Raw genomic sequence first — 12,237 nt, forward strand, 5'->3', positions numbered from 1 at the left:
GGCTCAATTCCAAGCAACCTTTGCACTTACATTTATGCAAACTAGTTCAATTATGCACTTTTATATTTGCTTTGGTTTGTGTTGGCATCAATCACCAAAAGGGGGAGATTGAAAGGGAATTAGGCTTATACCTAGTCCCTAATTAATTTTGGTGGTTGAATTGCCCAACACAAATAATTGGACTAACTAGTTTGCTCTAGTGTATAAGTTATACAGGTGTCAAAGGTTCACACTTAGCTAATAAAAAGACCAAGAATTGGGTTCAACAAAAGAGCAAAGGGACAACCGAAAGCACCTCTGGGCTGGCGCACCAGACTGTCCGGTGTGCCACCGGACATGTCCGGTGCACCAGAGGACTCCAACTCAAACTCGTCACCTTCGGGAAATTCCAGAGGCAACTCCGCTATAATTCACCGGACTGTCCATCCGGTGCTCCAAGGAAGAGCGGCCTCCGGAACTCGCCAGTCTCGGGAATTCACTTCAGCTGCTCCGCTATAATTCACCGGACATGTCCGGTGTACACCGGACTATCCGGTGCAACAGCGAGGCAACGGCTACTTCAGGCACCAACGGCTACCTGCAGCGCATTTATTGCACGCCAGCGTGCGCAGAGGTCAAGCACGCCCATGCTGGCGCACCGGACACTCTACAGTTCATGTCCGGTGCGCCACCGGACATCCAGGCGGGCCCAGAAGACAAAGCTCCAACGGTCGGAACCCAACGACTTTGGTGATGTGGCTATCACACCGGACATGTCCGGTGTGCATCGGACTGTCCGGTGCGCCATTCGACGGACAGCCTCACCAAACGGCTAGTTTGGTGGTTGGGGCTATAAATACCCCCAACCACCCCACATTCAAGTCATCCAAGTTTTCCACTTCTCAACTACTTACAAGAGCTCTAGCATTCAATTCTAGACACACCAAAGTGATCAAATCCTCTCCAAACTCCACACAACGCCCTAGTGATTAGTGAGAGAGATTTGCTTGTGTTCTTTCGAGCTCTTGCGCTTGGATTGCTTTCTTCCTTTCTTGATTCTTTCTTGCGATCAAACTCACTTGTAATTGAGGCAAGAGACACCAATCTTGTGGTGGTCTTTGTGGGAACTTTGTGTTCCAAGTGATTGAGAAGAGAAAGCTCACTCGGTCCGAGGGATCGTTTGAGAGAGGGTAAGGGTTGAAAGAGACCCGGCCTTTGTGGCCTCCTCAACGGGGAGTAGGTTTGCGAGAACCGAACCTCGGTAAAACAAATCTGCGTGTCATACTCTTCATTCGCTTGTGATTTGTTTTGCGCCCTCTCTCTCGGACTCTATTATATTTCTAACGCTAACCCGGCTTGTAGTTGCGATTATTTTTGAGAATTTCAGTTTCGCCCTATTCACCCCCCTCTAGGCGACTTTCAAGAATAAAGATCTGTTTCATAAATTTTGCACAAAAAAAGTTGGGAATGGATCTCATACATGTTTTTGGTTGGATATCTGGTGTGGGGATTCTCCTTTTAGAGTCAAGTTCAAAAGGTTATTTGATTTAACCTTTGACAAAAAAATCAGGATTGACCAAGTGATCTCTTCTATTTTTCAGGGGTTGAATTTTAGAAGGCATTTGGTAGGTGAAAATGCTGTCATGTTTGAAAATTTAAAGAGAATGTGCTCTGGTATTCATTTGTCCCAAGAAATAGATCGTGTTAATTGGTCTCTTGATAAAAATGGCTTCTCTACTAAATCCTTATATAACCGGATTAGTTGTGAGGGAGTAAAAGTCCCTTACAGATTTCTATGGAAAATCAAAATCCCCCATAAAATCAAAATATTCTTATGGCTGATTATCAAGAACATAATTCTCTCAAAGGAAAATTTGATTAAAAAAAGCTGGTCTGGGGTCTCTGATTGCGTCTTTTGTGGCTTGTTTGAATCTACTAAGCATTTGTTTTTTTGAATGCTCAGTAGCTCGATTCATTTGGCGTCTGATTCAAATTGCACTTTATTTGCCTACTACTCCGACAGATGTGGAACATCTAACTAGGGTGTGGCTTAGAAACTTTGATAAGGGGTACAGAAAATCTGTTGTAGTTGGGTGCAGAGCTGTTCTATGGGCGATCTGGAAGTCCAGAAATTCCATTTGCTTTAATAAAAAGCTCCATAATGACCCCGCTGATGTAATCTTCATGTGTTGTTTTCTTTTGGATTACTGGGCACTAATGCAGACAGGGAGAACAAAAAAGATGTTGGAGGCAGGAAGCAAGCGAATTAGAGAGACGACAAGAGAGGTGTTTAATCGCGCGCATGGGTGGGCTCCGGTGACAAGAAGTATCACATGGTGATTGTGTTCTGTCTTACAATCTGCTTGGTCTTCTGATTTGCTAGGTGTGTATGGTCAGTTAGCTTGCCTTTGATCGGTTATGGTTGGTTCCAGGCAGCTGAGAGTGGTCGGCTGTAGACAATTAAGTAAGTGTTTGGTAAGACTTAGTTGATCTAAATAAGGTTGTAAGTCTGGATTTCTGTGTCCCTGATCCCTTTTTTTGGCGTTGCTCTGTTGGGATGTAGCCATGTGCCATCCTTGTTGAGTGGCGGGCCTCGTGATCTGTGTTGGTTGTAAAAACTCTATCGTTCTATTTTTTAATGAAATAGGGGGCACTGCCCTTTTGGTCAAAAAAAAAACCAGCATTAGCAATTGTCCTGCACCCATTGTTTGCTTTGGCACGGTTTTCGCTTCTCTTACCACTGGCTGGTTATTATCTGATGAGTATTACTTCGATCAATAATTAAAAAAAGATCGTTTTGGTTTCCTTTTAAAAATGTAATTTTTACTTACCATACATCTACATATGTAATAAAAATCATGTCTAAAAAGATTAAAACGGTGAGAGTACATACAGGCCTGCACATCTGGCCAGACAAGATGACACAGCGGAGTATATATAGAAGGGCCCGCTTTATCTATGATGTGGGGCATGTGGCCTAGGCGCCTTGCCCAGCCAGCAGGCAGCAGCAGGCAGCGGAAGGAACATGATGCAGTGACAGTAGAATCAAATGTTCCTTCTTTGACCACGGGTCAGGCATTGGTTTCGCAGATTAAATGCCAAAAGGAAATCTGTAAAATGCAGATCTTGCCTGGTTGCACATGACATGGCTGCTGGAGTGCAGGGCTGTTGTTTTTCCAGGAGACGGACAGGCCAAAAGGCCTGGTGCATGCATGACGGCCGAAACTAGTGCGCCAACGGAAGGAACTAGAACTAGGGTATTGTCTCTCTTGATGAAGCGGCTGATGCAACGAGTCTCTTGATATAATGGTACGATAATGCACAGCGTATGGCTATTTTTTCCTCTAAAATAATGCGCTTCTTAAATCATAAATCCCTTGTCAGTACGAAAAGAACGATGGCTCAGGAGGTGACATGGACCCTCCTCCGGTCATGTGTGTGTGTACGTGTGTGTGTGGTACAAGATGCGTGCTCTTCCATTAAATGTTGACAAGTGTGGTCTAATAATCGATGCCCATGCGTTTCAATTATGAAAAAAAATGTTGACAGCGATTATTAGCCTTGAATGTGAATTATTATAAAATAAAAAAGAAGATGAATCACCAAACCACGTTGCAGATGGGCGCTTGATGGACGTGGATTTAAACCGAACAAACTGATAGAGAGATAAGTGAAACAACCTGTCTGAACAAGATCAACGAACCCTCAGAGATTACGAAATTAACAAGATATAATCTGACGAAGGAAAACAGCAACGAACGAACCATGGTGCATACATACGACAAGCTCATCAAAGGCAGGCATGCGGTATGTCCGTATGTATATATAGTTAAAAAAGAGCAAGAGCAAGAGCAAGGTTTCCAAATGAACACTACAAACAGAGACTAGATGCATGGATCCGTCCATCGGCACACACACACACGCGCGCTAGAGTAAGGCACTCCCTTCCTCGTCATCAGCATGCATGACCTTTCTGGTAGTAAGAGTGAGAAGGAACGGCCCCCTTCCTCCGCCTGGACCACCACTAAATGACAATCGTCTGGCAGCAATATGGCTGAACAGACAAATAGTACAGCAATCATCATCAGGACTACTCAAACTTACCGCAGGTTCTGGTTCTGGTTCAGGTGCAGGTGCAGCGACGACAAGCTGGGGGACGGACGGGTGGGAGGGGAATATAGAGAAAAGAAGGTACTATTGCTGCGTGGGGAAGCCGTCGACGAGCTCCACCGGGTAGCGGTCAATGCAGTCCTCCCAGGGGCTATCGGGCGACGGCTTGACGTTGCGCAGTGCGTGCCAGACGGCGCTGTTGCACTTGAACCCGCTGCCGAAGGCGATCTGCCAGACGCGGTGGCCGCGGCGGACGCGGCCCTTGGCCTCCATGTAGGCGAGCTCGTACCAGATGGAGCTGCTGGAGGTGTTGCCGAAGCGGTGGAGCGTCATCCGGGACGCCTCCACGTGGGCCGGGCTCAGCTGCAGGTTCTTCTCCAGCTCGTCGATGACGGCGCGCCCGCCCGCGTGGATGCAGAAGTGCTCGAACGCCAGCTTGAAGTCCGGGATGTAGGGCTTCGTCTTGGCGCTGAGCAGCTTCTTGGCGACGAGCGTGGCGAAGAAGAGGAGCTGCTCGCTGACGGGCAGCACGAGCGGGCCCAGCGTCGTGATGTTGGTCTTGAGCGCGCCGCCCGCGATGGCCATCAGGTCCTTGGACAGCGACACGCCGGTCTTGCCCTCGCCGTCCTGCTCCTGGTACACGCAGCCGAAGGCCCTGTCGTCGGCGCCCTTGTGCGTGCGCACCACGTGCCTGAGGACGTACTTGGCGCGGCGCCGGTCCGCGCCGCGGTTGGACAGCAGCACCGCCGCGCCGCCCACGCGGAACAGGCAGTTGGGGATGAGCATGGACTTGCGGTTCCCGAAGTACCAGTTCTGGGTGATGTTCTCCGTGCTGACCACCACGGCGTAGGTGGCGCGGTGCACCTGCAGCATGTCGCGCGCCAGGTCGACGGCGATGACGCCCGCGCTGCACCCCATCCCGCCGAGGTTGAAGCTGCGGACGTTCCCGCGGAGCCTGTACCTGTTGACGACCATGGCCGACAGAGACGGCGTCGGGTTGAAGAGGCTGCAGTTGACGACGAGCACGCCGACGTCCTTGGGCTTGACGCCCGTGGAGCGGAAGAGGGCGTCGAGCGCGCCGAACATGACGGCCTCGGCCTCGGCGCGGGCGTTGGCCATGGTGGGCTGGGGCGGGAGCGCGTGCATGGCCTCGGGGACGTACGTCTCCTCGCTGAGGCCCGAGCGCTCCAGGATCTTGCGCTGGAACTCCAGCGCGTCGTCGGAGAAGCCGCAGAGGCGGGAGTGGCGCATGAACTGGTCGAAGCGGACCCGGAGGTGCGCGGGCGGGCGGTAGCAGGCGAAGTCCACCAGGTAGACGGGGCGCGGGCGGGTGAGCGCGTAGACGGTGGCGCCGAACACGAGCACGGCGGAGAGGACCAGCACGGACACGAGGTTGTACTGGAGGTGGAGCCAGAGCTGGCGCAGGTCGTCCGGGTCGGTGCGCCCGGCCTCCAGCAGGATCACGGCGATCAGCGGCAGCAGCGTCAGCGTCAGCAGGTGGGTGATGAGGTAGTGGTACCCCAGCTTCACGTACTTGAGGTTCACGCTCTGGAGGAAGTCCGGCAGCCGCCGGTGGGGCGGCGGGGCGGAGACTCCGTCCATCGTTCCTCGGCCCGCCCGCCTAGATCTGGAAGCGGAGTGCGAGTCAAAGGCGTGGACTACTGGCTGAATGGATCCTCCCTCCCCGGCCCCGTTTGTGGAGGAGGCGTTGCTGGTATTGCGGTCGCTGTAATCGCGGGAGGTGCGCGGCGGCCGGGCCGAGCCGAGAGGATCTGGCGGTGCGGGAAATGGTCGCGTCGGCCGGAGACGGGATCGAATCCGGCGGCGGGGACGGGCTATTGCGGAGAGGGAGAGGGAGACGGAGACGGAGATGGGATAAATAATGGCAAGGGGGGTGCGCGACGAGGCGCGGGATTGGGCTCTTGTGCTCCGTTAGTTTATTTCTTCCTGGGATTTTTGCAAAGGCACCCTGCAAGGTGAGTGAACTTGTTCTAACGTGGACATCCGCTACAATGTTTGTGACAAGTGACGAAAGCGAGGTACGTACGTAGTAAAATATTTCAGCTTACGATCTTTGGAAAAAAGCAATCGGCTTGCTGTGCAAAGCGGGAGACAGGGACGGGATGGCCAATAGAAACCCGCTGTTTCATCGGGACTCGACCGCAAAAGAAAGCGAGAAAAGATTTGTGGAGTCTGTCAGAGACACAGGGAGTCCGGCATCCGGTTCCGCCGCGCCCAGCCTGGCTGGCACTGGCAGGCACCTCGTGCTCGTGCAGCCAGCGGAACGGGGAGGGGAGCGGGTGCTGGCAAAGTGACCTGACCGCGCGCGCGCGCGATGACAAAGACAGACGAGGGCGATGTCACCTACCCGCGCCCGGATGAGAAACGAGGCGCGAATTTGCTTTCCGGCATGCTGCTGTTGGACGGCCTTTTCCGCCACCGTTCGTTCAGGGCTTCAGGCCGCCCAAGTACCCCACGTGTGCAACGCGTCTCGCCGCTCGCCGGTGCTGGTTGACTACCTGTTTGCGTCGGCGATTGGCCACTGCATGCCATGCATGGAGCCCGGCCGGCCACCGCTACCGCGCACGGGGAGATTTGCGGTCGACGAGCAGAGGTGGCTGTCAACTCTAGCAGCCAGTTAGTCTGCCCTCTAACTAGTAACTAGTGATGTCCAAACGGGTCGGCCAGTCGGGCGGCCAGGAGCCCCACACATACATGGCTCCACACGCACCCGGCCTGGCACAGTGGCCAACGGGCTCGTGTCGTGCTTGGGCCTCGTGTGGCACGGCGTGCTCGGCCAAGCACGCCCCGTTTTAGCCACCGGCCCGTTCACGGCCCGCCCGGGAGGGAGACAAAATATCTAGGTCCTCGCCTCCTCGGCCTCACACCGTCACTCACACGCCCTCCCATTCCGAGTTCTCTTCTCTCTAGCACCGTCGCTTGTCCCTCTCCTCTTGCTCCGGTGTTCCCTCGATTGAACGGCTCCCTCCGGTGATCTTCCCTCTTGCTTCGGCGTTCTCATCGGTTATGTCGCCGCCGAAACTGTAAGTGGGATCTATCTTAACCCTAAACTGGTGCCCGTCGACGACGACTTTTTTGGTGCTCCTGATCCCGCTGTTCTTGTGAAGTTCGATTCGGTTATTCCCCTAGATCTACCATTCTACCTTCACTCTGAAACTCTAACCTACTTCGTTCCCCTCTGTCTCGGCCAAGATCCATATTCTGCTCCTGTTGTCCTCCCACAAGCTTAAGTCACATCCCCTCTGGTAGCCCCTTGTCGCTGACTCCGGTGCTCCGGTCGGTCAGGTGAACTCCTGCTTATGTGGTGCTCCTGCTTGTTTTTATTTTCATTTGTTCTTCCTTTTCTATGTTTTGAAGTCCGTTGAGGAGCCGGTGACGCCGTGGAGGAGCCGGTCAAAATCCCTAGATGGATCTTGATTCGGCCACCGAGGCGGCGGAGCATGCACTTGAGGATCACAATGAGCAGATGGATGAGATGGCGTTGTTTGGCCATAATGTGGATGTTGTTGTCGACATCGACGCGGTGGAGCCAACACCAACCATGGCCTGGATAGTAACTGGGTCTTCGAGCCCAGCTGCTACTGGTAGTGGTAGCACTTCTCGTGACACCCGAACGAGGAAGAGACTACCCACGTCCAGGGTATGGACTGACTTCGATGAGGTAATGAAAGGGAAATGTGCCCTTGGGCCATTTCTAAGTATTTTGGTGATTGAGTGCCAACTCAAGTGCTTAAAATGTGAATTTATGCAATGGATGAACAAAGTGTAAATCAAGAGCAAAGGTATGTTTCTAAGTCTTAGTACATTGGTTTTGTGTACTAATATATTTGTCTAAGTGGTAGAAACAGAAAGAAGAAGAGAAGAGAAGACTTGGCTGTGTACAGCCAAGAGGCTGTTTCGGTCTGGGGCACCGGACTGTCCGGTGGTGCACCGGACAGTGTCCGGTGCGCCAGGCTGCCTCGGCCGAAGTGGCCACTCTCGGGAATTCGCCGACGGCGTACGGCTAAAATTCACCGGACTGTCCGGTGTGCACCGGACTGTCCGGTGAGCCAACGGTCGGCAGGGCCAACGGTTGGCCGCGCGATCTGCGCGGGACACGTGGCCAAGCCAACGGTCGGAAGGGGGCACCGGACTGTCCGGTGTGCACCGGACATGTCCGGTGCGCCAACGGCTCCCGCATCTGCAACGGTCGGCTTCGCCATTTAAGGAAAGGAATCGGGCACCGGACACTGACCGGTGTGCACCGGACTGTCCGGTGCGCCCGACGACAGAAGGCAAGATCAGCCTTCCAGATTTGCTCTCAACGGCTCCCAGCTGCCTTGGGGCTATAAAAGGGACCCCTAGGCGCATGGAGGAGGACACGAAGCAACCTTTGAGCATACTTGATCATCCACGCTCAGTCTTTGCGCATCCGTTTGTGATTCTAAGTGATTCGAGCTCTGTTCTTGTGAGAAACTGTGAGATAGTCTTTGAGCTCGATTCTTGGCCGTGTGTGTGCGCATTTCGCTGTGGATTTGTGTGTGTTGCTTTCCTCCCTTACTCCGTGCTTCTTTGTGAAATTCAACTGTAAGGGCGAGAGACTCCAAGTTGTGGAGATTCCTCGCAATCGGGATTGAGAAAAGAAAAGCAAGAACACCGTGGTATTCAAGTTGATCATTGGATCACTTGAGAGGAGTTGAGTGCAACTCTCGTCCATTGGGACGCCACAACGTGGAGTAGGCAAGTTTTTGTACTTGGCCGAACCACGGGATAACCACCGTGTCATCTCTGTGATCGATCTCTTGTGGTTATTGTGTTTTGACTCCTCTCTAGCCACTTGGCCATACTTGTGCTAACACTTAACAAGTTTTTGTGGCTTAAGTTTTGAAATTGACAGGATCACCTATTCACCCCCCCCCTCTAGGTGCTCTCAATTGGTATCGGAGCCGTTCTCTTCACAAAGGGACTTACCGCCCGAAGAGATGGATCCTAAGGGGAAGGGAATCGTGATCAACGACAAAGAGAAGGAATCCTTCGTCAACGAGCCGAAGGACGACAAGCCTACCGACTCCGGCTCGGGGCATAGACGGAAGGAAGGGAAGAAGAAGAAGACAAGGCGCATCAAGGAGATCATCTACTACGACGATAGTGATGAGTCTACTTCTTCCCAAAAGGATGATGACAACGACTACAAAAAGACGGTCAATTCGAACTTTTCATTTGATTATTCTCGTATTCAACATAGTTCGAATTCGCATTTGCTTTCCATTCCTCTTGGCAAACCTCCACACTTCGATGGGGAGGACTACGGATTTTGGAGTCACAAAATGCGTAGTCACTTATTCTCTCTCCATCCAAGCATATGGGAGATTGTGGAGAATGGAATGAAATTTGATAGCTCGGATAGTCCTATGCTTATAAATGAACAAATTCATAGAAATGCACAAGCTACTACTGTTCTCTTAGCATCTTTGTGCAGGGAAGAGTACAATAAGGTGAGCGGCTTGGACAATGCCAAGCAGATATGGGACACCCTTAAGATCTCTCACGAGGGGAACGACATCACCATGCTCACCAAGATGGAGTTGGTGGAGGGCGAGCTTGGACGATTCGCCATGATAAGGGGAGAGGAGCCAACTCAAACTTACAACCGGCTCAAGACCCTTATCAACAAAATAAGGAGCTACGGAAGCACGCGTTGGACGGACCACGACGTCGTCCGCCTAATGCTCAGGTCCTTTACCGTTCTTGATCCTCATCTCGTGAACAATATTCGTGAGAATCCCAGGTACACGATGATGACGCCCGAGGAAGTACTTGGAAAATTCGTGAGCGGGCGGATGATGATCAAGGAGGCAAGGTACGTCGACGACGCGTTGAACGGTCCACTCCACGAGCCTCAACCCATTGCTCTAAAGGCAACAAGGAGCAAGGAGTCGCTACCTAGCAAGGTGGCGCAAGTTGAGGCGGCCGGGCTCAATGATGAAGAGATGGCTCTCATCATCAAGAGATTCAAGACGGCGCTAAAAGGTCGAAAGGGACAGCCAAGCAAGGCCAAGACCAAGGGAAAGCGATCATGCTTCAAATGCGGTAAGCTTGGTCATTTTATTGCTAACTGTCCCGAAAATGATAGTGACCAGGAGCAAGGGAAAAATGGGAAGAGAGAGAACAAGAAGGCTTACAAGAAGGCCAAAGGCGAAGCACACCTTGGAAAGGAGTGGGATTCGGATTGCTCTTCGTCCGACTCCGACGACGAAGGACTCGCTGCCACTGCCTTCAACAAATCGGCTCTCTTCCCCAACGAGCATCACACTTGCCTCATGGCAAGGGAAAAGAAGGTAATCACTCGTAATGCTAATACTTATGATTCTTCTAGTGATGATGAATCTAGTGAGGATGAAATTGATTACTCTAGTCTATTCAAGGGATTGGATAGAACTAAGATAGCTAAGATTAATGAGTTGATTGATGCCTTAAATGAAAAGGATAGAATCTTAGAGAAACAAGAAGACCTTTTATATGAAGAACATGATAAATTTGTTAGTGCACAAAATTCACTTGCTCTAGAAGTTAAAAGAAATGGAATACTTTCTTGTGAACTTTCTACTTGTAATGAAACCATTTCTTCTTTAAAAGGTGAAATTAATGTTTTAACTGCTAAACTAGAAGTAGCAAGTAACTCGTGTGTTGAAAATATTACAATTTGCACTAGGTGTAAGGATTTTGATGTTAATGCTTGTAATGAACACTTAGTTTCCATTTCAAAATTGAATGATGAATTAGCTAGTCTTAATGCCCAACTTAAGACTAGCAAGAGTGAATTTGAAAAACTAAAATTTGCAAGGGATGCCTACACTATTGGTAGACACCCCTCAATTAAGGATGGGCTTGGCTTCAAGAGGGAAGCCAAGAACTTAACAAGCCATAAGACTCCTATCTCCACCAAGGAGAAAGGGAAGGCTCCTATGGCTAATAGTGTTAAGAAGAATCATGCTTTCATGTACTATGATAGGAGATACTCTAGAAATGCTTTTAGAAGTAATGATTCACATGCTTATGACTCTTATGCTATGACTGCTTCTAGTTCTCATGTTATGCATGGTAGAAATGTGTTTAGAAGAAATGTTATTCACCAAATGCCTAGGAGAAATGTAGTTCATAATGCTCCTAGGAAAGTAGTGAATGAACCTTCCGAAATTTATTGTGCTCTAAATGCTTCCTTTGCTATTTGTAGAAAGGATAAGAAAATTGTTGCTAGGAAGTTAGGGGCAAGATGCAAGGGAGATAAAACTTGCATTTGGGTCCCTAAGAATATTTGTGCTAACCTTGTAGGACCCAACATGAGTTGGGTACCTAAGTCCCAAGCCTAAATTTGCCTTGCAGGTTTATGCATCCGGGGGTTCAAGCTGGATTATTGATAGCGGATGCACAAACCATATGACGGGGGAGAAGAAGATGTTCACCTCCTACGTCAAGAATAAGGATTCCCAAGATTCAATCATATTCGGTGATGGGAATCAAGGCAAGGTAAAAGGGTTAGGTAAAATTGCAATTTCTAATGAGCACTCTATCTCTAATGTGTTTTTAGTAGAGTCTCTAGGATATAATTTGCTATCTGTTAGTCAATTATGTCATATGGGATATAACTGTCTATTTACAAATGTAGATGTGTCTGTCTTTAGAAGAAGCGATGGTTCATTAGCTTTTAAGGGTGTATTAGACGGCAAACTTTATTTAGTTGATTTTGTAAAAGAAGAGGCCGGTCTAGATGCATGCTTAATAGCTAAGACTAGCATGGGCTGGCTGTGGCATCGCCGCTTAGCACATGTGGGGATGAAGAACCTTCACAAGCTTCTAAAGGGAGAACACGTGATAGGTTTGACTAACGTGCATTTCGAAAAAGATAGACCTTGTGCAGCTTGTCAAGCAGGTAAACAAGTGGGAGGAGCGCATCACGGCAAGAATGTGATGACCACTTTAAGACCCCTGGAGCTGCTACATATGGACCTCTTCGGACCTGTCGCCTATCTGAGCATAGGAGGGAGTAAGTATGGTTTAGTTATTGTTGATGACTTTTCCCGCTTCACTTGGGTGTTCTTTTTGCAGGATAAGTCTGAGACCCAAGGGACCCTCAAGCGCTTCCTCAGG

The 12,237-nt window shown here is 50.3% G+C and overlaps 1 protein-coding gene across 1 annotated transcript; it reads right to left on the reverse strand.

Annotated features, from left to right (window-relative positions):
• Positions 1-3,696: 3,696 nt before the first annotated feature.
• Positions 3,697-5,985, reverse strand: LOC100191621 (uncharacterized). Its single transcript, NM_001137050.2, has one exon. The coding sequence runs from the start codon at positions 5,689-5,691 to the stop codon at positions 4,174-4,176; it is 1,518 nt and encodes a 505-aa protein (NP_001130522.2). The 5' UTR covers positions 5,692-5,985; the 3' UTR covers positions 3,697-4,173.
• Between the last annotated feature and the right edge of the window lie 6,252 nt (positions 5,986-12,237).

This window comes from Zea mays, chromosome 8 (genome assembly GCF_902167145.1).
Source record: "Zea mays cultivar B73 chromosome 8, Zm-B73-REFERENCE-NAM-5.0, whole genome shotgun sequence".
Lineage (NCBI taxonomy): Eukaryota > Viridiplantae > Streptophyta > Magnoliopsida > Poales > Poaceae > Zea > Zea mays.